We start from the raw sequence: 26,162 nt of genomic DNA on the forward strand, positions 1-26,162 counted from the left end.
AGAGTACTTACCTAATGTGTGCAAAGCCCTAGGCTCAACCCCTAGTATCAGAATAAAAGATTGTTTAGCATTTGTGTTGGCACAGAGTATTCATTCATTCATACCTACTTCCTATCAGCCAGTAAGTCTGTCCATCTATCTTTATTTACTGTGTGTGTGCACACACTCATGTTGCATGAATGTGTGTACTCCTGCATTGATGTATGTGTAGGCCAGAGGCCAACTTGAAGGAGGCAGGTCTCAACTTCTCCCATGAGTATCACAAGGATAAACTTAGACTGTCAGTCTTGGAGTCGAGCACCTTTACCCACTGAGTTCCTCCTTTGTTTCTTGATACAGGTTCTCACATTGTAGCTCTCTGACCTAAAAGCTTCACTATGAAGCTTAGGATAGCAACAGAGTTGTAGCAACCTTCCTGCCTCAGCCTCCTGAGTGCTGGGATTGGGTATAATGAAGCTTCAGTTAAGTTTAGTGACTTAGGAGTTATTTTATTTCATTAACTTCTCTATTTGTTCCATTATCTTGATATTTCTCATATTCTGATACCATATACTTTTTCATGTGATAAACTAAAATATGGTATTTACACCTTTAGGTGATGTTGATTATTTAAACTGAAGTTTTGGTTGTAATTTACCCATACTCATTATTAACCTTTTGTTAAACAAAAATCATTTGGGGTAATAAATTATACCAAATTTTGATATACATAGGCACCATGGTTTTATAGTCCCTTCCTAACTATACAGGTAATGCATATCTATTTGGGAAAAATAGAAAAAATCATTATAGAGAAAGTGGAAATCCTTTATAATCTATAGCCTGTGTCCAACACAGCAGCCAAAGGAATACTTAACTTCCCTTTGGGTGAGATCACTCTACTTACCTGTTTTCCATACCCTGAACTATGTGATGCCCACAGGCTTACCCCTGACTTCCCGTCCACCTTCATTCCTCCCACTGTGCCCTTGCTCTCCAAGCTCCAGATGCCCTGGCCTCTTTGCCATTCCTTAAACAGCACTATCCACCTTAGACCCTTGGTGTGTATTGTTGTATTCAACTGCTCCTTCCCCAGACAACTAGACCAGTTCCTGTACTTTCTTCAGACCTGTGCTCAGATGTCAACTTCTCAAAGTCCTCCTGTGCCATACAGGCTACTAAACAGCACTCCTACAAACACCATTTGGCCGTCCTTTTTCTTTATAACACCACTTTCTTTCAGAAAAAAAAGACACACATCTGTAATCTCAGCACTCAGAAGGCCAAAGCAGAAGGATTGTTACAGTTCAAGGCCAGCCTGGGTTATAGTGTGTGACCCTGTCTTAATAAAACCAAAAGTAACAACAACAACAAAATCATTTCCTGAATATGTTGTTTATTTTTTCTCACTCACTAGAAAGAGAAGTCTTTCTTTAATTTGGTTTATTTTATGAACCTAGAACAGTGCATGGCACATAGTAAGTGGTAAATGTTATTGGAATAAATTAATTTGTATTCATCTGATTTTCATCCTTTTTTGGTTTTTAGAGACAGTTTCTCTGTGTAGCCCTAACTGTCCTGCATCTCGCTCTGTAGATCAGGCTGGCCTCAACTCACAGAGATCCGCCTGCCTCTGCCTCCCTAGTGCTGGGATTAAAGGTGTGAGCCATCACCTCCCGGCTCCATTTCTTTTTATATTTCTATATATGTGTTGTTTGTCTGTATTTAAACTATTTCAAAATTCAAAATTTTCACTAATTATTATGGTATTCATTTTTTTATTAATAATTTAATTTGTTTATTCTTCATAATAGTTATTGTTTTCAACAAACTTTTTTTGAATCTCTTTGCAGAAGGGCATATACAGCATCTCTAGGAGAGACTGCAGTTGCATTTGACTTTGGGCCACTGGCAGCAGTCTCAAAGAATATATTTGGACAAAAAGGCCAAGAAGAAGCGGTGGCATATCCACTGTACATCTTATACGAGAATGGGGAGACCTTCCTCACCTACGTTAGTTTGTTACACGTGTAAGTTAATGCAGTAACCAGTGTTAGTGTATACATCATCACTGTTGAACTTGAGATGCACATTCCTATGTTCTGGGTATAGATAAGAAATGGTACAGATTATTTGATTGTCCTCTTTCTTGTTTTTTTAGGGAAGTTGTGTAGTTTAAGAAAAGACTAAATTTGGCTCACGAAGTCTAGTTAACTGAAAAAGCATTGTTTCTCTTATATAAACAAGTTAGCATGGGTATGATTAGATGTAATCTGATATCTTACATTGAAATTGTGGAGAAAAGCCATGTGTACACATGAACATATAAGGACTCATTTCCTAGTACTGGGACACATTAAGTACTAAAAAGGAGACATTATTTTGACTGCAGGAGTTAGGGGAATTTTTGCAGAGAACTGATGTCATATGGGACTCAAGCAGGATTAAATGAAGCATCAGGAAGGGTGAGACCATTTTAGTCACAAGGGCATCCCAGACTAGAGTATACAAATAAGCACAGAAGCCATTCAAGGTTCAGTCATTTGACGTCTTGGTCTAGAGCGGTGAATTCGGGTAAAAAACAACAACAAATACTGAAGCTGGAAAATCGATGGAGCTACATTTCTAGGTCATGAGCATGGTGAGGTCTGTTCTGGAAGACAGGGAGGTTTCTAAGCAGAGTAGGACAGGGAGGGCTGAAGTGGTGTTTCTATCCAGTACACCCAGGGTTTGTTTGTTTGTTTTTCAATGTCAGTTTTGCCTTTTTGTTGTTGGGTTTTTTTGTTTTGTTTGGGTCTTGGGTTCACCCTTTGAGCCCAGAAAATGAGAGAAAAATGAGAACAAAGCTTAGGAAGGACGAGTTCAGAAAGGTAGAGAACACGACCAGAAAAGAAGCTGTTAGGAGTATTGACAGTGGTAAGCAGCCAGGCGGGTGGTGCAGATCTTTCATGGCAGCACTGGGGAGGCAGAGACAGGCAGAGTTTGTGAGTTTGAGGCCAGCCTGGGCTGTGTAGTGAGTTCCAGAACAGCGAAGGCTTTGTGGAGAGACCCTGTCTCAAAAAAACAAAAAAGAATGTCAGGTGACAACAGTAGTTACCCAGTGATAATATAGCTGGTCAGGTTAGACTTGGGATTCATAGGTGATCTTTGCTAGAGTACTGTCAGTGGAGTGGGAAAAATGGAAACCAGGCTACATGTGTTGGTACATGCCATAATTTCAGCACACAGAAGGCTGACACAGCAGTTCTGAGTTTGAGGCTAGCCTGGGCTGTGTAATGGGACTTTGTCCTTTTTTTTCTTCTTTTTTTTAAGATTTATTTTTATTTCATGTGTGTAAGTGTTTTGCCTATATATATGTGTGTGTGTACCATATGCATGCAGAGGCCAGAAGTGGGTATCACATTCCCTACAACTGGAGCTACTGACAGACATTCATAAGGCACCATGTGGGTACTGGGCATCAAACCCAGGTCCTCTGCAATGGTAGCCAATGCTCTTAACCACTGAACTATGTATCCAGCCCTTTGTCTCTGTGTTTTCTGGTGGTAGTGATTACTGGGGATGGAACCTCTGATCTTAGTACCACCAATAGATGCCAGTCATGCCCCTGAACCTTGCAGTATGACAGTCTACAGTGTCTTCAAAGGCACAGTGGCATTCTAGAATCCTAGCTCTGGAAGCTATGACAGGAGGATCAAGAATTAAAGGCAACCTAGATTACATAGGACTTTGACTGGAAGGAAGAAACCAAACAAAGCAAAAATCTGGAATCCCTTCAGGCATTGCTGCTTTCCTTTCAAGGGAAAATTATCAGATCAGGAATCACTATTGCTGGGATGTGAGTGGGAAAATGAAAAATAAAGACCTTTATTTGAAGTTACAGTAGCTGAAGGAAGACAAAAATCAAAGAGTAGGGGACGATTGTCTTCTGTCGACATTTTCCTGATAATGTTTTCATTCTTCCGTTAGCCCTGGGAATATTGGAAAGCTGTTGGGACCATTGCCCATGCATCCTGCAGCTGAAGATAACTACGGTTACGATGCCTGTGCTGTACTCTGTTTGCCCTGTGTTCCCAATATCTTAGTAATTGCGACGGAGTCAGGAATGCTATACCACTGTGTTGTACTAGAGGGGGGGGAAGAAGAAGACGATCAAACAGTAAGTGCCAAGCTAGCGCTGCTACATTTCACATCTCCAACAGCGGGTGTATTCTATGGGCCAGTTTGATGTGAGAATAAGTGAAGCATAATTAAGAGTTCCAGTGGAAAGAGTTAGAAGAACATTGCCCAACTTACCAGTCCATGAAACTGTATTGGTTTCTGATCTTGTTTCACACCCTGTGCCAGTAAATTGAATACTCCAAACAGAAGTCTGCTCTTGGGGCTGGAGAGATGGCTCAGTGTTAATGAGCACTGGCTGCTCTTCCAGAAGATCCAGGTTCAATTCCTAACACCCACATGGTGGCTCACAACTGTTTGTAACTCTAGTCCCAGAGGATCCAATGTCCTCTTCTGGCCTCTGTGGGCACCAGGTATGCAACTGGTGCAGAGACAGACTTGCAGGTCAAACACTCATATACATAATGAAAGAAAAGCTTGGACCATGCTTGTTTTTAAGTTTATTTTTTGATTTTCTTAAATTTATGTTTTAAAAAAAGACATATTGAGAAAACGGCATCTATCTGCTGGAACTGAAGTTACAGATTGTTGTTAGTTGTCATGTGGGTGCTGGGAACTGAACTTGGGTTGTCTGCAAGAGCAGCCAGTGCACTTAACCTCTGAGATATTTCTCTAACCCCTGTTCTTTTATTTTTGGACGGTGTTTTACTATGTGGCTGAGCCTGGCCTTGAACTTACACTATAGGCCAAGATGGTCTCTATCTAGAAATCCTTCTGCTTTGACTTTCCCAGCTAGTGCTGGGATTACAAATGTGTGCCCAATTTCCTACACACTTATTAACACCACTGTTAACGGTGATTCTGGCCTCTGTATTCTTTTTTTATTTTAGTTTCTTGAGACAAGGTCTCTCTGTGTAGCCCTGCCTGTCTTGGAACTTGCTATGTAGACCAAGCTGGCCTAAAACTCACAGAGATCAGTCTGTCTCTGCCTCCTGCGTGCTGGGATTAAAGGTGTGCACCAGACTCAGCTTGACCTCTATATTCTAGTCCTCAGTAACAAAAGACCTTTGTATCCCTGGGCTTGCTTTTCCCCAGGCTTCTGTTTTTGTTACGTTGTTTAAGGATAACAGGGGAGCTAGATGTTTAAGGATTGGGGTGGGGGGTAAAATTAACATTTGAAAGGGCTAAGTGACCCAGGTTTTTTGCTTCTGTATTTGTATACCGTTTTTTAATTCATATGAGAGGTTGAAATTTCAGTCCTTTTTTTCTCCCTTTGTGTTTTTAACAGTCAGAAAAGTCCTGGGATCCCAGGGTTGACCTCATCCCTTCTCTGTATGTGTTTGAGTGTGTTGAGTTAGAGCTTGCCTTGAAACTGGCATCTGGAGAGGATGATCCCTATGCTTCTGACTTTTCCTGTCCAATTAAACTGCACAGAGGTAGGTAAGGTATCACTAAGTGCTGTTCTTTTATCCCATTGTATTTATACTAACTTAGCAATGACTGCCATGGAGTTTATTTGTGTGATCTCAGCTTTTGGAAAGTTATCACTGGGGATTCTTTTGGACTTTAGTTACTTACTACACAGCACATTCTTTCCAAGGCAGACTCAAGTTTTAACATACTCCTCTTCATTGTGGGTCCACTTTATCATTGCGTGTGGTGTTTGTATGTGTGTGTGTATCAAGTTTGGGTATCAGAGGACAGCTTTCTGGATGATTCTGTCCATTCTGGGGACCAGGCTTGTGTGGTGGGCACTTTACCCATTGAGCCACTCCACTGGTGCCACCCACATGTTTAATGATGACTTTTTCCTGATCCTAACAAAAGCTGATTTCATAGCCTGGCATAATGTATAACCTCAACACTCAGAAGCCTGAATCAAGAGGTTCAAGGCCATCTCAGACTATATAGTGAATTCAAAGCAGTATTCCTTATTTAATAAGCCTGCAAAGAAAATTCGCTGAGCATGTCTAGTCTTCTAAGCAATATAAACATTAAGTATAGGCACTTGATAGAAGCCGGGTGGTGGTGGCACATGCCTTTAATCCCAACACGAGGGAGGCAGAGGCAGGCGGATCTCTGTGAGTTCAAGGCCAGCCTGGGCTACAGAGTGATTTCCAGGAAAAGCACAAAGCTACAGAGAAACCCTGTCTCAAAACACACACACACACACACACACACACACACACACACACAAAAAAAAAAACTTGATAGATGAACACACAGTGAGGTAAAGTGATATAAGATATTTGATTTCCTTATAAAGATACACGTGTCTTAGTTACTGTTGTATTGCTGTGAAGAAACACCGTGACCAAGGCAACTCTTATAAAAAGAAGCATTTAATTGTGGGCTTGCTTATGGTTCTGGAGGGTTCGTCTGTTATCATTATGGCAGGAAACAGATAGGCATGGCACTTTATACATAAAGAGGCTTTATTAGAGTGGCTTGTAGGCTGTGGTCCAGCTAGCCCAACAATGGCTGTATCCCAGTGGAAAGTCCAAAACCCAGTAGTTGTTCAGTCCATGAGGCTGGATGTCTCAGTTGGCCTTCAGTGTATGTCCCAAAGAAATAGGCTGTAATGTCAGCGGGCAAGAGTGAAGGCAAGCAGGCAAAGAGTAAGAGCTTTCTTCTTTGCCCGATATACAGGCTGCCACAAAAGGTGTGGCCCAGATTCAAGGTAGATTTTCCCACTTGAAATAATCCCATCAAGAAAAATCCCTCACAGGTAACCCAGCTGCTTCAGCTTAGGTAATTCCAGTTGTAGTCAAGTTGACAACCAAGAGTAGCCATTACTTTGCCACTTAGCATGTCTTTGGAAATCTTAATCGCAAACATTTTTTTCTTGGTTCTTCTAATGAAAGTAATATTTCTCTTGTGAAACACATTTCTGACTTGTTCTTATTTGTGTTTAAAGCATAATACAATCACTGAATTAACACTTAAGATTTTTATGGCAAAAGTAAAATGGCTTAAATGTTGGCCTTTAAAAAAAACTTTTCTATTATATCTCAATATTAAAGATTTTTCCTCTAGACTTTAACATCCCAAATGGTTTGAAAGAATATTTTTAATTCTGGTAGATCAGGTGAGCTGGTTTGAGTCTTAAGTCTTAAATTTATTAAAAAAAAAAAGTTTCAATATTTTATTGTTCAGACAGAGGGATGATTTGACAGACAAGGTTTGGTTTGGCTTGAGAGACACAAGGTCTTGTGTAACCCAGGCTGGCCTAGAACTCACTGTAGCCCAGGCTATGCAACTCACATTCCTGCCTGCCTGTATCTGCTGAATGCTAGGATTCCTCATGAGCTGCCCACTCAGCCTCTTGCTGTGTTATCTCAGCAGGTCAGTGTGCAGCAGGGCTGGCTTCCAACTGGGGTCCGCCTCCCTCCTGTGGGCTGGGATTACAGGCTTGTACTGCCAGGCCCAGCACCTGTAAAGGGTTTTAAAAGTTGTCAAAACTCCAGTATATACACCAGATCAAACATGGCATCAGCTTCACAAGATTAACTTAACTATGAAATCAGAATTTAATAAAAGCTTTAACTTAAGTGGTTATGAATTGTTGTTGCTATCTTATCAACTTTATTATATAATTTTTTCTGTATTTTGTTTTAACATTTTTTTCAAGGTGTGTGCGCGTGTGTGCGCATGCACATACACGTGCCAGAAGACGTAGTTAGGTCTCCTGGAACTGGAGTTAAAAGGGATTGATTGTGAGCCACATAGTGTGAATGCTGGGAACCTCTGGAAGAGCAGTATATATTCTCAACTGATAACCTACTTTTCTAGTCCATTTTAATCTTTCAGAGAACTTTTTTTTATTAGATTTATCCATTTTATTTTGTGTGTATGGGTGTTTTGCCTGTGTGTATGTTTGTGCATCACATTCGTGGAGACCAGAAGAGGGTATTTAGCTCCCTTAGAACTGGAGTTCCATACGGTTGTGAGCTACCCTCTAGGTGCTGGGAAATGAATGGGATGGAAGAGCCACTGGTGCCCTTAACCTCTGAGCCACTTCTCTAGCCCCTCTTTAGAAAATCTTAATTGTGCTGGGGAGGTGGCCAACAGTAAGTACTTGGTTAACATATACAAGGCTCTGGGTTCAATCCCTAGCATCACATAAACCAAGGTTGTGGCATGTGCCTGTAATCCCAGCCCTCTGGAAATAGACTCAGGAGGATCAGAAGTTAAAGGCCATTCTCAACCTCATAGCAAGTTTGAGGCCAGTCTAGGCTACATGAGACCCTGTCTAGAAAAGGGAAGACTGACAAGCTGAGAAGATAAGGATAGTTGTCACCAAGCCTGACAATCTGAGTTGGATCCCCAGTACTTATAGGGAGAGAAGTGATTTCTGAAAGGTGTCCTCTGTCTTCCACATGTATGCCCTGGTATGTACATACTACACACACACACACACACACACACACACACACACACACACTTGCATGCACACACTATAAATAAAATTCAAAAAGAGATCTTAACCATAGAGATAACTATTTGTAAGAAGCAGTAGGAAACCGAGAGAGTTGAACATGGTGGGGTGTAGTTGTAGTCGCAGCCACTCAGCAGGCTGAAGATAGATAGCTTCTAGGCTCAAAGGAGCTTATGTCTTACTTTGCATCTGCTTATTATTTCATGAAATTTCATTTCATATTTAGAAATATACTACTGTGCACTGCACAGTCTGTCAGTGGCTTCTGCAGTACCTGTGCTGTAGTAGTGCGGTACTTCAGGTCTGTACTCAGTAGATGTGTGCAAGCATAGGTTTTTACAACTACCCTGTTTTTCTTTCTTTTAATTATTTTTATCTTACGTGCATTGGTGTTTTGACTGCATGTTTGTCTATGTGAGGGTGTCGGATCTTGGAGTTACAGACAGTTGTGAGCCACCATGTGCTTACTGGGACTTGAACTCAGGTCTTCTAGAAGAGCAGCCAGTGCTCTCTTAACCGCTGAGCCATTTCTCCAACCCATTATTTTTCCCCCATTTTTTTTTCTTAATCTTTAGAAATATACTACTATGGCAGGGGAGGTACATGGTATGGGAGCACGGATGCCACAGTACATGTATGGAGGTCCACTCTGTGGAGTCAGTCCTTTCTTTTTACTTTTCCTTGGGCTCTAGGGATTGAACTTGTTGCCAGGGTTGTATGGCAAACACCTTTACCCAGTACTTGCTGAGCCATGTTGCCAGCCCCAGAGCTACCGTTCTTTTTTTTTTTTAATAAAGGAAGAATTCTTTATAATAATAGCATGTGCTAGTTCTGGCTAATGCACAAATGGGAACTGGCCTTGAACAGAAAATTCCCCTCAGCTTTCATAAATTCACACAATATTATACTTCGAACAGTGAAACATATTTTGCAGAAACAGTAATTCCAAGGTTTGGTTGTTTGGACAAATGGGGAAATGTACAGTGTAAACTACTATCAGAAGTTCTCCCCACATAGACCAGGCCTGCTTTTCCTAGGCAGCTGTTAACCAGGATCACCCTCTCTAAACTGCCTGTTAGAGGCAGTTTTACTTTTGTGTGACTTAGTATCTTCTAAGTCAGTTTATCAGTAAGTCCTTTTATCAGGTCAGTTCACGGCCTCCATTTCCCTCTTCCCCAGGGGTTGGCATGACAGGTTTGCACCATCACACATAGCCTGTGTCTTCCACTCCGCTTCCACCCAGACATGCCTTTACTGTATTTCTACCTTTTATAAAACCACTGACGTCTCTTTTATCTGTGACACTAAACTCAGTCTGGAACCATGAGGTGTTTTCTTAACTTGAACTTGGTCACAGAGTGTCCACAAGGGATGTGCTGGCTGACCTTCCCTTGACTTTGCTTGTTTCTCGGTGTTGCCTTTGGATTCTTTCCCTCCTCCCCCCACCTTTGCTCTGCCTTTCTCATCTTTATGATGATTTCTGTTGACTGCTCTTTGTATTGTCCCCAATGTGTAACTAGTCTCTTAGCAAGATTCCAAGTTTTTGATTTTGTCAAGTTGTCATCAGCATACAGCCTTTGGTTCATGATTGCTTCTCTTTTAGAGCATCTGATTCTTAGAGATTAAAACAAAAAATTCTTAGCCCTACAGGATTTTATCCAAGAAAGGTCAGTCCCAGAGGTCAGAGGGCCTCAGTGGGATCATGGCCATCTTGTGAGTCCTGAGCTGTAGGATCTTAAGACAGTATGTGTAGAGTTCCTTTCTCAACCACCCTTACTTTGAACAACTTGAAATAAATGTGAAAAGGATGAATGGTTTACCTGACAGGAAATACTTTTAGAAAATTACATTTGGGACCAGGGATGGTGTGGTGCACAACTTTAATCCTTGCACAGGGAGAGGAAGGTAGATCTGTGAGTTTGAGGCCAGCCTGGCCTACATACTGAGTTTGAGGCCAGCCAGGGCTTCATAATGAGATACTATCTCAAAAGAAGTATGAAAAGAAAATAATATATAGATTGTGTCTGTTGTTTTTAATACTTGTCAATTTGAAAATGGAATTCAGATTAAAAACTTTCAAGTCCCTGACAACAGTGAAGATCCTGTAGACAGCAGTTCCATCACCATGTGTGTGTAGGCTACTGGGTAAATTCTTCAGTTTCCCAGTAGCTACCTTTATCTTTGATGGTCCCACTTTCAGATCCCAAGTGTCCTTCGAGATACCACTGTACCCATGAAGCTGGTGTGCACAGTGTTGGGCTGACTTGGATTCATAAACTTCACAAGTTTCTTGGATCAGGTGAGTTTACTAATACTGTGTATTTCCCAGTAGTTTTCAGAGGCTCTGACAGAAGGTAGTTTGGAGATGAAGAAAAAAAAATAGAATCAGTGGAACTAAACATTCTTTGGAAGGATCATCATCAGAACTGATAAACATTTAGCTAGACAGACCAACTACTAAAACAGAGAAACTAAAATTATTATAGTCAGAAAACAAAGGTAGATTATTGTTAGGCTTAACAGAAATTTAAAATCATAAGGGAAGAGTGAACACGGCAGTCAGAAGGCCTAGATGAAATGGAGAGACGTCAGAACTGACTGGAGTAGGAAAGCGGGGTGGAGGAGTAGACTGCTTGCCCAAGACCTTTTAAAATACAGATTCCTCATGAGCTTCTCCCAAAAAAACAGCACTTCTTACCTCAACCTATGATACCAGAACCAAACAAAATATACAAACTAGAGGCAAATATGTCTGACAAATATAGACACAAAAAGATTGAGTAACTATAGTAATTTTAGTTTTTCTGTTTATTCCAGAAATGGAGGGTTTCTTTAACATCCAACATGGTAATGTGTTAACATATAGAATACAAGGGGAAAGCCATATATATGTTCTTCTCAGATATAAAAAACTTTAAGAATATTTAACATATTTTCATGTTAAAAACATTCATAAAGGCTGGGATATAGCTCAGTGGTAGCTCATTTGCCAAGACCTTGATTATGATCCTCCGCACTACTTAAAAATCATTGACAAACTGGTCTTAGAAAGGAATTTTCTCAAAACAATAAAGAACACTTATGAAAACCCGACAGCTAACACCATAGTTAATGACAGACTAAATGTTTTATCTTTTTTAAAATATATTTATATTTTTTTAGAATTTCATACATGCATACAGTGTATTTTGTTCATATTCACCACACATACACACACACATCTTCCCCTAACTCCTCTCAGATCCACATCTCAAGCCCCAACCCCCGCCCCAACTTCATGTCCTTTTTTTTTTTTTTTTTTAAATAACCTATATCCAAATAGGGTTGCCTACTTTCTCATGTGTATGGGACCATATATTAAGACAAGCTGTCCGGGTAGTGGTGGCTCACGCCTTTAATCCCAGCACTTGGGAGGCAGAGCCAGGTGGATCTCTGTGAGTTCGAGGCCAGCCTAGTCTACAGAGTGGGATCCAGGACAAGCACCAAAACTACACAGAGAAACCCTGTCTCGAAAAACTAAAAAAATAAATAAATCAAGCTCACCACACCCAATGAAAACTGCCTCACCCTCTTCTGCAGCCAGCAGCTCTCAGTAACTCCTCAGCTGGGGTCTATTTGAGAACAGTACCCTCTGTGAGAAGCAGTGGCTTGAAACAAGAACTTAATTGCATTTAACAGATGACAGCATTTTAACTTGCAGTTTTGTCTAAGCCCCAGTTAATTTCTGTAATACATTCCTTTGTAGATGAAGAAGATAAGGACAGTTTACAGGAACTTGCTGCAGAGCAGAAATGCTTTGTAGAACACATTCTTTGTACAAAGCCATTGCCATGCAGGTAAGGACCTTCTCTCTCTGTGTACCCAGAAAATAATTGTTTTGGTAATTCTGACTTCACTTGTAAAACTATCATAATTATCAGGTATTTATCCTAAGCTTTCTTGTGCTTCAGAGTCACCCTATTTCCTATGTCCTCCAACTCCAGCTTTCCATCTTCTCTTAGCTAATGTTTATTTTCTTATCAAATTACTTCTTCAAAGATGGTTCTCTTAATTCCCCAGTCTAATTCTGGGCTGTTCTGTTGTCTTTGTACCCACCCCCCACCCCCCGCAACTCTGTGCCCACGCACACACACACTATGATTGCAGTCTCTGTCTTTTTATTAGGATTCTCTGTTGGCTTTGTGACTGCTTACTCAGTGTAGAAGAGTACCTAGTAGATATTCAGTAAATGGTTGATAAGTAAAGAGAGGTCCATAGAATGAGTCCCAGGTCTCTTGTCTGGGTAAATGAATAGATGTAGTACCCTTTGGAAAACCCGCATGTAGAAGAGCAGATTTGGGAAGATGCTGATGTCCCTCTAGAACACCTTAGTAGAAGAGCCTAATAGGCAATTGTGTGTATGGATCTGGAGTAGTAAAAGTGTCAGCGTTGGAACTGTTATTCTGAAACATCACCCAGGAAAAGGTCCGGAGTCAGATAAGGAGTCCTGAGAGAAGCAAGCAACACATGATGGTGAGCAGTGAGTGGAGCAGCAGATCCTGGGAAGGAAACTTAAGAAAGGGGTTTAGAGAATGGAGGGAACCCAGAGTGGAGGTGTGATGAATATCAAGGAGAAGCTATTTGCAAGAGGACACAGTAGCATTGGATAAGCACTGACGGGCAATAGACTGTAAAGACTGGGCGATGCACTGGAGGGATTGAGGGATGACAGTAAACTGTACCAGGCTGAAAAGTGAACAGGGAACTGTGTATTAGTCTTACTTGGCTAGAGATGGCTCTGAAGTTAAGAGCGCTGGGCTGCTATTGCAGAAGACCCAGGTTCAATTCCCAGCACCCACATGGCAGTGCACAACCATCTGTAACTCAAGCTACTGGCAATATGATGCCTTCTTCTGGCCTCTGCCAGCACTAGGCACATACTTGTTATACAGACATACATGGAGGCAAAACCCCCATACACATAAAATAACTGTTTAAAATAAGTCAAGGCAAAGACATGACAGTATGAAAATAGGACTAGTGATTACCTATGAAGAAGGATGGCTGTGACCAGAGACAGATATGCAGGGTTCTGTGGCTGCTCTGCCTCCTCCCTTCCTTTTTTCTTCTCTGAACCGAGGGCCTTGTGCATGCTAGGGAAACCTTCTGTCACTGAGCTGTAGCCTCAGTTTTGCATTTTAGTTATTGGCCCGGTACTGGTTTCATGGTCTAAATGCACATCTTTATATATGGATTACATACTGATAACTATAGTTCACTGAGATATATAGACTTTTGATTAATTATAGTGTGTGATGGTTATTTGCAAGGTTTGTTTGGTGGGTTTTTTTTAAATATATAATAAAGTTTATTTTAAAAAGAAAAATGGATGGGGAGGTGGGTCTTTGGGTAACAGCACTTGCTAAACAAGCTTGAAGATCTGAGTTCAAACCTCTAAGTAGATATAAAAAGCTAGGTATGGTCATGTACTCCTGTATACCCAGCTCCATTGTAGGAGCAGAACCAGAAGGATAGCTGGAACTTGCTGGTTGCCAGCCTTGCTCATTGAAACCCTGGCTCAAGGGACTAGAATGAAGCTATGCCTACACAGATGTGTGAACAGGCACTTGTATGTATACTACGTACTCATCATACAAGATTGCTGTTACAAAATAAAGAACAGGTTAAGGGGAGCCAGACTGGAGCACAGTGAAGCTTCTCATAAAGCCACAGTGGGGAATGTTTTGAATGGACAAAACGAGACAAAACATGAGCCTATCTATAAGCTGAGAGGAGATGCATAATAGAACACTCAAACTGTAGTTGATGGCACACTGCAGATGGGACAGACTGACAATCAGGTGCAGAAATGTGGTTAGACACAGGTAGAATGGACGTGCAGACCAGTAAGTAAAGCTTATGGGTGGAGACAACAGTTCCCATTTGAGAGCCATGGATTTTCCCCCACCTCTGGTAAAAGGAAGTAGGAAGGAAACAATGCTATGCACACTAAATGAGATGAGGTCCTTGGCAGGTGTGGGGTCACTGGTGTGGTTTCTGAGCAGTTTGTAGACATTAGATGAACTAGGTTCACCAAGATAGGTAGGCCTTAGCAGGGAGAAAGGCGCAGAGGTTTTTTATCCCTGGGTAATTGGTAAATAGCTTATAGATTGCTAAGTGGGAGCTTGGTCTAAATTGATCAGAGTATGTTTTCAAGTCACTGTGGTGGTTACTCCACTGACATTCAGGATGTCATGGCCCCAAAAGGCCGTGGACTCGATAGCATGTAGTTGCTGTTGGTTCTGATGCATTTGCTGCTTTGTGAATTAACTGTGACTGTCTCTCTCCAGGCAGCCAGCTCCAATTCGGGGATTCTGGATCGTCCCGGACATCCTGGGGCCCACGATGATCTGCATCACCAGTACCTATGAATGTCTCATAAGGCCTTTATTGTATGTGCCTTTCTGTGTTCACACAACTCTAATTCTGCCAAATCAAAGCTGGGGAAATGCCCCCAGTAACTGGTTTGAGGCTGTCTATATGGTGTATGGTTTGGCTTGTGAACTGAGTGGGATATAGCCATCTCTGAAAGGTGTCATTTTAGGCATGGTGGTGTTTCGTCTTGTTTTGCCATCTCATAACTGAGAATCAGAGCTTTTGTTTCTGAGATAGGGTCTCAGTCTGCAGTTATATTGGCCTAGAGAAGTCCCTACCTCATCCGGGATTACAAGCCTGAATCCTTGCACCCAGCTAGAGATTTTCTCCCAAGTACAGAGAACTGAGGTGCTGAACTACATATTGTGATTGAATTTAATGACGGTTCATGTCAGGCTCAGATATAAGGTGTTCTCTTGCATGCCCTCCAGGACACATCAGACAAGCCCCTAAGGAATATACTGATCTCCACTTAATAGAAGAAGGCTTAAACAAGTCACAGGTTGCACATAGCTCTCATGCAAGTGAAAGTCTGGTCCCAAATTCTGTACTTAATTTATCTCTTTGTGCCAGTCTCAGAGGGACATCAAAATGTGCAACTCTGAGGAAAGAACATAAAGCTGAGTTCATGTATTAAGATGTAATCACCATTTTCCTTTTCCAACAACCTTGGGAGGTCAAGTTTTTTGTTGTTTTTTGTTGTTGTTTTGTTTTTTAAGATTTATTTATTATGTATACAGTGTTCTGTCTGCATGTATGCCTGCACACCAGGAGAGGGCACTACATCTCATTACAGATGGTTGTGAGCCACCATGTGGTTGCTGGGAATTGAACTCAGGACCCCTGGGAGAGCAGCCAGTGCTCTTAACCTCTGAGCCATCTCTCCAGCCCAGGAGGTCAAGTTTTAAAAAAGTAGAAATAGACATGAAAACCAAATCACTGGGGTGTCAAATGTGAGTCCCTCCAGTCTCTTGATGAGCATTCTGAGGTGCTTCTGAATACTGACAGTGTGAAGTGCTTACATTCAGTTACTGTCCTTGCATGTTCTTTAAAGACTGACCAGATGCCAAGCGGTAGTGGCACACGCCTTTAATCCCAGCACTCGGGAGGCAGAGGCAGGCGGATTTCTGTGAGTTCGAGGCTAGCCTGGTCTACAGAGCAAGTTCCAGGAAAGGCACAAAGCCACACAGAGAAACCCTGTCTCAAAAAACCAAAACCAAAAAAAAAAAAAAAAAGACTGACCAGTTACATTATTTGACAAGGAAAAAAAATAATAGGTATAAATTTTATGTTGCTTTATATTTAAAAAAACATTCTAGCAACTTTAAACAAAAGAGTCACTAGAAAAATATTTGCCAGTGGACCAGTGAGATGCTTCAGTAGTTAAAGTGTTTGCCACTGACCCTGACAACCTGAGTTCAATCTCCAGAACCCATACGATGTATTTACCTATTTTATTTTGTTTTTGTTTTTGTTTTTTGAGAATGGTTTCTCTATGTATCCCTGGCTATCCTAGAACTAGCTCTGTAGACCAGGCTGGCCTCAAATTCACGGAGATCTGCCTGCCTCTGCCTCCTGAGTGCTGGGGTTAAAGGTGTGCACTGCCACCACCTGGCACCTTTAGTGTTTTAAATAGAGCCTGGCCACACTGTTTGGACAATAAAAACATCAGTCTCAAAGAGGAGAGAAAGCTCTTAGATGGTTACCTTTTAATCATATTTCTGCCATTTGCCAAAAATACAAGTTATCTGTAATATTAACACTCTTATTTATAAAGCTCTTTCAAATATGAATTGCCTTCAAAGTATGTTACTTACATACTGCTGAAGTTCATGGTCCTTCGAGCTTTTTCGGGAATTGCCTTTGGAAATGTTTGCTCTTGTGTAATTTTTAGAAATGAAGTTATGTAGAAATAAATATAGTACACAACACTCATCTGGCCCCACACCAGCATTTATCAAATCTAAACTATGCCCCAAAAAGGAATGGTAAGTATTATAGTGCTGGCTTGAGCCCTTTGCAAGAGAGGGGCCATGGGATTTACTTTTTTGAGTTGCCTTGATCTTTTCAAAAAGAATTTTTAAAGAGGTCAAAATGCTCAGACAAATGGCAAGATAGGAGCTTCCTAGGATGACCTTCCAGGACAGAACGCACGTTCTTGTACTTTAGGTGTGCGTGTACGTGGGTTTTGGTAAGTGTGGCTAAAGACATCCTGTAATCCAACAACTAGCTCCACAGTGGACCTGACTTGTTTGCTTTGCAGAAGTACAGTCCACCCAGCATCTCCTCCCCTGCTGTGTACCCGAGAAGATGCTGAAGTGGCAGAGTCTCCGCTGCGCATCCTGGCCGAAACCCCAGACTCCTTTGAGAAGCACATTAAAAGCATCTTGCAACGAAGTGCCGCCAACCCAGCATTTCTTAAGTATGGGATTTGGGACATGCGAGTTTTAAGAATGGGCTTTTTCTTTAAAGTGGGGATTGGACCTAGGGCTTTGTGTGCTTGCTACCAAGTGTTCATCCTTGCTTCTGGCCTTTTCTGTCCTTACTGTGGTGCAGTGGGAGAGGACATAGCCACCTCTCATCAGCTAGTCAGAAGCGGCACCTGAAAAGTGCTCAACGGGGGTGATAAATTGGCCAGGGCTTGATTGCCAGGTGTGGTAGCTCACACCTTTAATCCCAGCACTCAAGATCTCTGAGGCCAGCCTGGTCTACAAAGCTAGTTCCAGGACAGCCAAGGCTGTTACAGAGAAACCCTGTCTCACAAACCAGAACAGGAACAACAACAAACGTAGCTAGGGTTTGTCTGTCGGGGGACTTTATCTGGCTAGCGAGAATAATGACAGAAACTGTTCTAAAGGTCATCTGAAAAGGATTTGGCTCCCCCTCCCGAGGAGTGTCTTCAGCTTATCAGCAGAGCCACCCAGGTATTCAGGGAACAGTACATTCTCAAGCAGGACCTGGCCAAGGAAGAGATTCAGCGGAGGTACAGTGTCCTATGTTGAACAGCCACGGGTCCTTGCTAGGGGTTGGCTCAGTGTAATCACCTGTGGAAACCTGGCTTTCCATTAACCTTTAACTACTACTTTTTTTTTTGAAGGGTCAAATTATTATGTGACCAAAAGAGGAAACAACTAGAAGATCTCAATTACTGTCGAGAGGAGAGGTAGGTGTCAAAACCAAAGAGGAGAAAAGAGTGAGGAATAGTGGAATGCATCTCACTCAGGATGCTGTGCCACATCAGATGGACCCCAAGAGATATTCATTCCTCCAGGAAAAGTCTACGGGAGATGGCCGAGCGCTTAGCTGACAAGTATGAGGAAGCCAAAGAAAAACAAGAAGACATCATGAACAGGTGGGTACACCATGACGCATCCTCCAGTCCCCTCTGCTCAGGATCAGTGATGTTACTAAGTGTTGGGTACTACCAGTGTCCACACACCTACAGAGCAGAACTGCAGCCCTTGAAGTGTCAGGAAAGACCACTGTCCCCTAACTCCTGTGTGCCCCAGCTCCTCAGACACCAAATTCTTGAATTACAAACTCTGTTTCTGTTATAATTTGCAGTCTTAACCCGCATTCCCTTTTTCTTAAGGATGAAAAAAGTGCTTCACAGTTTTCATACTCAGCTCCCAGTTCTCTCTGACAGTGAGAGAGACATGAAAAAAGAGTTACAGCTGATACCTGATCAACTACGACACCTGGGCAATGCCATCAAACAGGTAAGAATGGGTGCAGGGTGGCTAATATATTTTTGTAAAATATGAACAGTAAAATAATTACTGTAAAAATGTGTGGCAAACCATAGTCAAAATATCTATGTTCTGTTTGATACTTAAGGTTACTATGAAAAAAGATTATCAACAGCGAAAGATGGAAAAAGTACTGAGTCCTCAGAAACCCACCATTACTCTCAGTGCCTACCAGCGAAAGTGCATTCAGTCCATCCTGAAGGAAGAGTAAGTTGATGTTTTCCAGTGAGCTACTGGCGTGAGACCATTTTTCCTTGGCAGTATACCAAAAGCTGCCTATTTGCCTGGATAAGAATCCTGATCTGAGATCTGCCTGCAGAATGGGGGCATGATAGACAGGCTTCAATGAACATGGTGGGATGGAAAATAGTGGCTCTCCTATAATAGTTTTGTTGTGTAATGAAAAGTACGTCTCGGGAATGTGGTTAGCAGTGTTTCTGGGGCTGTACTATAGCTCCGTGGCACAGCATCTGTCTAATGTGTGATGCCTTAGGTTTAGTCCCCAACACCACACAGACAACCACCACTGTCCACCCGAAACCCTTTCAAGCTATTCAGTATTCAGAAAGCCATTCTTAAGTCTATTGCAACACTGAGAGTTTAAATTCTTAGACTCCTGCACATGGTGCACACAACTTTAATCCCTGCACTCAGGAGGCAGAGGCAGAGGCAGACACATCTCTGAGTTTGAGGTCAGCCTGGTCTACAGAGCAAGTTCCAGGATAACCAGGGCTACACAGAGACTCTGACTCAGAGCTGGGGGTGGAAAAAAAAAAAAATCATACAATTCAGTACTAATGGCTCATTCATTTGTTTTAAGTGAGTTATTTGATGATTTTGCAGGGGTGAACACATAAGGGAAATGGTGAAGCAAATCAATGATATCCGAAATCACATCAACTTCTGACACCACCTGAAGTGAACACAACTGCAGGCTTACAAACCCGTGCTGTCAAACAAACAGGTAGCACTATCTAATTTATAAAGAAGCATTTTGGATAAACTTTGCTGTGGTTATTCTTTTGTTATGCCTTTTGTTTTGTAATATTTGAATAAATTTTTATTCAGAATTTGACTTTGCATTATAATTAATGTCTATGATTTATTTTTCAAAATTCTGGGACACAGGCTTCAGCTGCACACTGCCAGGTCTGTATCTGAAGATTAAGCTCTGCATCTTAAGTGGTAGCACCAAAACCACCTCCGAAGGGAGCCAGAACCCTAGGATGCAAAGGAAAAGGCCACACAGTCTCCTCAGCAGCAGCTCTTTTAATGTGAACACTTTCAGGACATGCCTTCAGTCCAGTTAACACAGACACACCTGCAGTCTGCTCAGAGCAGAGCAGAGCAGAGCAGACAGCTGCAGAGTCCTCTGCTGGCTCATTTCCTCACAGACATCCTTACCTCTCAGAGCTCAGTTTGCCTATGGCTATGTCTACTCGGTGTTCTGGCACCTAAAGGAGAAGGAACAGTGTGTTCTGCCATGGGTATTCTGTCCTCGGCTTTACGTCATCTTTTCATACCTGCCAGTTTGAGTTCTGAAAGGTAAGTATGGTACTTGCCTAGAAACAACCGAGTGACTGACAATCAAAAGCCACATGATAAGTTAGAGTTATTGGTAAGCCAGGTTAGACATGCAAGAGAACAGGTCTGCACAGACTGAATGCAGCACTGGAACATGTATGAAACCAGACTGATCTTTCCTCTCAGGGTGAATCCCACCTTCTAAACCACATCTTACTTATGCAGAGAACATAGTTTAAAGAACAGTTTCCTACCTGGTGGTGTAGCAGCAGTTTATTTCATACCACAGACAGGTTGTTTAAAACTAGCAGTTTAGTTTCTGTTCCTCTAGAATGTGTTTCTAGAGGATTCCAGCAGTTTGCATTTGCCACAAGTACAGACTGTATAAACAACCTCCTAATCGTGATGTCTTTATTGCTCAATCCCCAGCTTCTGGAGAAAAGTGTCTGTAAGATGCTTGGTCTCAGCAGAACAGCTCACGTGGAGTGACAGTTCAGAGTGATGATAATTACCCATTCACTGTGGCTGACAGTGATCCAAAACAAATTAGCTTGGAGCCCAAGGACTAGTCTTAAATCTAATTTAATCACATTATAATTAATAAAGTCCCTTTAACTCAATGAGGACACTATGTTTCTTTTAAACCAAGTAGTACTGTATACAAGGGGACTTTAAGCCAATTATGTTTCCATGCATTGGCAAGCCTTTAGCACTATTTCTGCAATTCATATTTACTTTTAAATTCATAATCATGAACACAAGATTATAAAAAATAACCTATGGGATGGGGTAATAGAGGCCTTATCTGTCTTACGAAAGAAAATAACAAAGACCTTGAGGGCAAATTTATGACTCACTACAAAGTCCATTTATGTTATGAATTGATGGTAGGTAAGCCTGAAAAGTCTAGTTCACTCATTTCCATGGTGTTCCTTTGGGTACCAGCTGTAAGCCACCACCACTCACAAGCATGACTTGAAAACATTGTGCCTTTCAAAGGCATGAGTTAATAGTATAGCTAGCTGTCCATGGCTGCTCTCCGGGTGGTCTGCGGCTGGTACGCAGTAAATGAGCACACTTCTGATTTCCACACCATTTCATACAGCTATCCACTGGCTGCTTCTCCACACAGGAAAGGAATCTCAACTCTTGGAAAAGAATGAAGCAGATTCTAAACTAGTAAGTTTCCTCAGCTCGACTGTAAGCATGGTCACTTATACTGTAGGTCTAAACTGTAAAACAAAAACACAAAGATCTGTAAACCATCACCATTCTATATGGGACACTTTAAATAGTATGCCTCTGAGGCAAGCTGAAAATAAGCAGATTTCTACATGTGTACTAGATGTCAGAGATAGCTTGTTTTATTAATATTATTTTTTCCACTGATCCAGTAACTAAAACACTTCGAAAGGGTAAGTGGTGCCAGTTCGCCTTTGCCGTGGTACCTGTGGGCCCAGGAGGTTCATCCCGGTGTGCAGAAAAAGTGCTTCCAAGGTTTCTTGTGCTTTTTTCCTTCAATTCAACTTCCAATATATGTGGCCTTAGCCAAGTATTCAGATTCTCCTAATTTTGTTGAATTGCTTTTTTGTTTGCCATGGTCCTATAGTTCTCAGGCAAGTTTCAGTAGCATTTAAGGTCCTCCAATAGAAGATAAAATGGTTAAAAAAAAATGCACTGAGCGAGGGAAATACAGTCAATAGCCAATGGCCTGCTCTCACACTTCATATTTTAATATAAAATACTCATACAGCACACTACACTTCTCTGCTAGCTGAACACTGCTACTGATGAGCCCTAGACAACAGAAAAAAGAAACTTCTCTCTCCCAGTTTGTATGAACAGAAACGTAATTCCAAACACTAGGGGAGTTGCTTTCATGTCAGGAGATGTGTTCCAGAATCCGTGCTGGAGAAAGCAGGCAAGGAAACCGCACTTTTCTGGCACCAAGTCGGATCCCACACCTGCTGGAATCAAGTCCGGTGTCCCATTAGTGTTCCCTTGAAACATCTGCTGGCTGTCCCTGCGCACAGCAGCCTTCTCCCTCCAGACTTGCATTTCTCCTGTCGTCCTTTTGCTGTGACTTCTTCCATTAAGAGTTAAATAATAATTAATGTTATTCTAAAGATGAGTTAAAAACCCAAAATGCAGGTTAGAATCCTGCTACCAGGGTGTCATGTCTCAGGGAGCTGGTTAATGTCTGTCAGTTTGGTATCATTCAGAATTGCCCGGATTCTCTCCAAGGAGTCTGCTTGCCGGATCCTCTCTAACTGCACCTGGAGAAACAACGTTGAGATGAGTGCAGGTGATGCCCTACCTACGTTCCCTCTAACTTGACATTTTAGTTGACATGCAGCAGAGTAATTCACCAGATTAGGCTCTTCAAAGAAAAGAGGAAGAAAGAAAGAAAGAAAAAAAAAACATACTTTTAAAATTCACCAGATTCATCGATCTATGTAACAGATTGGTATCCCTCTGCCCCTCCACCCACACCATTTACACTCTTGAGGCAAAAATTGGCAAGGTAGAAGGGAAAGGAGAAAGGGGCCAAGTCTGTAACAGACCAAGCTCCTGCTTGCGTGATTAAGCAGATATCTGAGGTAGAGACAGAGGCAGTCCAGAGACCTCCAGCTACATTGGTGCCCCCTCCCGCAGAGGGCCATGGTAGTTCCCCAAACACCTCACCTGAAGAGTCTGAGAAAGTTTTACAAAATCTCTCTGGACTTGTTCACTGACATCTAATTCTGTCTGTAACCTCTGAGCTTTGTTCTTCTCTTCAAACATGAGCTGTTCAACAGTAGCCTAAAAAATACAAGTTTTGAGTGAAGATTAATGCCAAAGAGTCAGAATTCCTAAAATTACTTAGGAACTTTAGTTACTGACTAAGAGAAGCTGTAAGTTTTTCCTCTTTCTTTCTTTTTTGTACTAAGGATTGAACCCAGGGCCATAGTTTGTTGGTAGGCAATCACTCTACACCACTAAGCTATATCCTCAACTCTTGCTATTACTACAGCAGAGACCTGAATAATACCTCCATATTCCACTAATCTTTTTCAATTCTTATTAATTTTTTTCATTTATTTTACATCCCAACCACAGCTCCCCCTCCTCCCACCTCCCCTTTGTCTCCTCCTCCCCAATCCACCGCTCCTCCACCTCTGTTAAGAAAGGGACAGGCCACGCTCACACTGCCAGGAGCCCCACAAGTAGACCAAGCCACACAACCATCACACATGTAGAGGGCCTAGGATGGTCCTATGCAGGCTCCCTGGCTGTCAGTCCATAGTCTGAGCTCTCATGAACAGGCCAGTTGCTTCTGTGGGTTCCCTAGTGATGACCCTGACCCCTCTGGCTCATACAATCCTCCCCATTAATCTTTTTTAACTACATTTTTATTTTTCTACTGATTGTGTGTGTGTGTGTGTGTGTGTGTGTGTGTGTGTGTGTGTGTGTGTGTGTGTGTATAATACAGCACACAAGTGGAAGTCCCAGGACAAGTTGCAGGAGTCAACTCTCCTTTCACCATGTGGGCCCCAGGGATTAAACTCAGGCTTGGCAGCAAGTACCTCTAGCTGCCTTGCTGGTTCCCACCTTTATTTTTTCAAGGCAAGGCCTCCTGTAACCCAAACTAGCCCCTGAACTTGCTCTACTATAGCTGAAAATGAGCTTGAATTTCTGATCTACCTGCCTCCGTCTTGTGGGGTTACAGACTGCTAACACACCCAGTCTGCTGCAGTACTGGAGATCAAACCTCAGGGACTCTGGCATGCCAGGCAAGCACTCTACCAACCCAGCTTTGCCCCCACTTCTATTACTTCTTTTCCATTTACTGTGTGTGGAGCAGGGTGGAGCGGGAAGCACTCCCTGGTGGAGGTCAGGAGGGCAACCTTTAAGAGAGCTGGTTCTCCCCTCCCACTATGTGGGCCCCAGGGATCAAATGCTGGTTATCCAGCTTGGCAGCAAGCACCTTTACCTGCTGATCCATTTCCCCCACAACCCATTCTCTCTTTCCACAGGACAACAGCGCCAGTTGAGTAGGTTACTCGCTCCAGGTATGAAACCAGGATAAGAAATGTATTCAGAGTGCCATGTCCCCACTCCCAAGATCAACAGCTGTCACAGCAACACATAGACACTTAAAAGGGAAATTCCTCTGACAATTACTAGGATTAACATCTAGTTAATATGGGCCATTCAGCCCCAGCTACATCTAACCTTCCTTATTCAAAAGCATGGGAGCCTTTTTCTAAAAAAAAAAAAAAAAAAAAAAAAAAAAAACAAGAATCTATTGACCATTAACACAGCTCATTAAGACCATGTCTAGGCAATGCATTTTCATAATTCAAATTCATAATCAAAACCATAATCAGCCGGGCGGTGGTGGCGCACGCCTTTAATCCCAGCACTCGGGAGGCAGAGGCAGGTGGATCTCTGTGAGTTCAAGGCCAGCCTGGGCTACCAAGTGAGTTCCAGGAAAGGCGCAAAGCTACACAGAGAAACTCTGTCTCGGAAAACCAAAACAAAACAAAACAAAACAAAAAAACCATAATCAGCCACATGCATTTTTATTCTACACAGCCCCAAGACAATCTGGAAATCTGCTTCAAGGCAATCTTAGCATTTGATATAGGGATGGAATGGAGTAACATTTTCAAAGCAGCCTCTCCTCCTTCCATGTCTGGGGATTGAAACTAGGGCCTCGGGCTGGAGAGATGGCTCAGAGGTTAAGATCTTCCAGAGGTCCTGAGTTCAATTCCCAGCAACCACATGGTGGCTCACATCCATCATAATGAGATCTGGTGTCCTCTTCTGGCGTGCAGATATGCATGCAGACAGAACACTATACATAATAAATAAATAAATCTTGAAAAAAGAAAAAAAAAGAAACTAGGGCCTCACACATGCTAGGCAAGTGGTCTACAACTAAACTCAGCTCAGAGCACTGCCCAAGTTATGCTCAATAAATGTTTATTGAATTTTGTATGTATAAGTGATTGCTTGCATATGTGTATGTGCACAATGTATATGCCAGAAAAGTATGTCAAATCTGCAACTGGAGTTACAGACTGTTGTGAGCCACCATATGCGTGCTGAGAATTGAACACTAGAGTCCAGTATAAAAGTAGCCAGTGTTCTTAACTACTGAGCCATCTCTCCAGCTCTAGGTTCAGTGATTCTTATCAACCACCTGAAACCATTAAAGCCTATGACCTAAGCCCCCAGAACTGGCAGAGGAAAGATTTAACCCAACTCTAGAGACATTAAAGTCATTTTCTTTTTGCAAGTGGCTAGAAGAACTAACTTTCAGAATATAACTGCAAACAGAAAAGTTGTGGTTTTTCTAAATAGATATGATGAATTCCTACATTCCTTTTTTTTTTTTAAGTTTTTAAAAATATGTGTGTATGGGTGTTTTATGTATACATATGCCTGTGTACCATATGCCTGCAATACCCATGGAGGCTAGAAGGCGGCACTGGATCCCCCTGTGACTAGAGTTAAAAAGATTGTTGTAATACAACATGTCCTCTGAGAGTAGCCAGAGCTCTAACCACTAGCCCATCTCTCTAGGCCACTTTGTTTTTTGTAATTTTTGGTTGCTTGAGAAAGGGTCTCACTCTGTAGACCAGGCTGGCCTTGAACTCACAGAGATCTACCTGCCTCTGCCTCCTGAGTGCTGGGATTAAAGGTTTGTGCGGCCATGCTTAGCCTTGTTTTTTAAATCAGATGACCAATAAACATAATTACCTTAGCAGCAGTTTCTTTCTTTAACTGTTCCTCTAAATTAACCTTTATTTCTTGGAGACTCTCAAGTTGTTGTGACTTCTCTTTTAATGTAGATTCCAACTGTAAAAAGGGAATCAAAAGGGAAAACTGAAACTCACAGAAACTTTGAAGGCTATACAGTACTATCTAGAAGTGTCTGCTGCAACCCAGAG

The 26,162-nt window shown here is 42.0% G+C and overlaps 2 protein-coding genes across 4 annotated transcripts in view; one reads left to right on the forward strand and one right to left on the reverse strand.

The window, feature by feature from the left end:
- The window catches only part of Nup88 (nucleoporin 88), a 28,404-nt gene extending 8,630 nt beyond the window's left edge, over positions 1–19,774 (forward strand). Inside the window, exons 5-17 of the mRNA XM_052756405.1 lie at positions 1,833–2,009; positions 3,949–4,138; positions 5,387–5,534; positions 10,737–10,835; positions 12,282–12,372; positions 14,866–14,967; positions 17,214–17,372; positions 17,808–17,933; positions 18,048–18,113; positions 18,222–18,302; positions 18,543–18,669; positions 18,788–18,906; positions 19,543–19,774. Of these exons, the coding sequence (XP_052612365.1) occupies positions 1,833–2,009; positions 3,949–4,138; positions 5,387–5,534; positions 10,737–10,835; positions 12,282–12,372; positions 14,866–14,967; positions 17,214–17,372; positions 17,808–17,933; positions 18,048–18,113; positions 18,222–18,302; positions 18,543–18,669; positions 18,788–18,906; positions 19,543–19,606 (1,549 nt within the window). The 3' untranslated portion in view covers positions 19,607–19,774. The remainder of the gene's footprint in view (positions 1–1,832; positions 2,010–3,948; positions 4,139–5,386; positions 5,535–10,736; positions 10,836–12,281; positions 12,373–14,865; positions 14,968–17,213; positions 17,373–17,807; positions 17,934–18,047; positions 18,114–18,221; positions 18,303–18,542; positions 18,670–18,787; positions 18,907–19,542) is intronic.
- Positions 19,775–21,565: 1,791 nt separating this feature from the next.
- Rabep1 (rabaptin, RAB GTPase binding effector protein 1) overlaps positions 21,566–26,162 on the reverse strand; it is a 106,201-nt gene continuing 101,604 nt past the window's right edge. For 2 of the 3 annotated variants that reach the window (XM_052756404.1, XM_052756402.1), the window contains 3 exons: positions 25,972–26,070; positions 22,909–23,025; positions 21,566–22,499 (listed from right to left, as the gene is read on the reverse strand). In XM_052756404.1, the coding sequence (XP_052612364.1) occupies positions 22,398–22,499; positions 22,909–23,025; positions 25,972–26,070 (318 nt within the window). In that variant the 3' untranslated portion in view covers positions 21,566–22,397. Of the gene's footprint in view, positions 22,604–22,908; positions 23,026–25,971; positions 26,071–26,162 lie in introns of all 3 variants that reach the window. The other variant, XM_052756403.1, reaches the window with a different exon arrangement.

The sequence above is a fragment of the Peromyscus californicus genome, unplaced genomic scaffold, assembly GCF_007827085.1.
Source record: "Peromyscus californicus insignis strain IS unplaced genomic scaffold, ASM782708v3 Scaffold_3__1_contigs__length_106647218, whole genome shotgun sequence".
Taxonomy (NCBI): domain Eukaryota; kingdom Metazoa; phylum Chordata; class Mammalia; order Rodentia; family Cricetidae; genus Peromyscus; species Peromyscus californicus.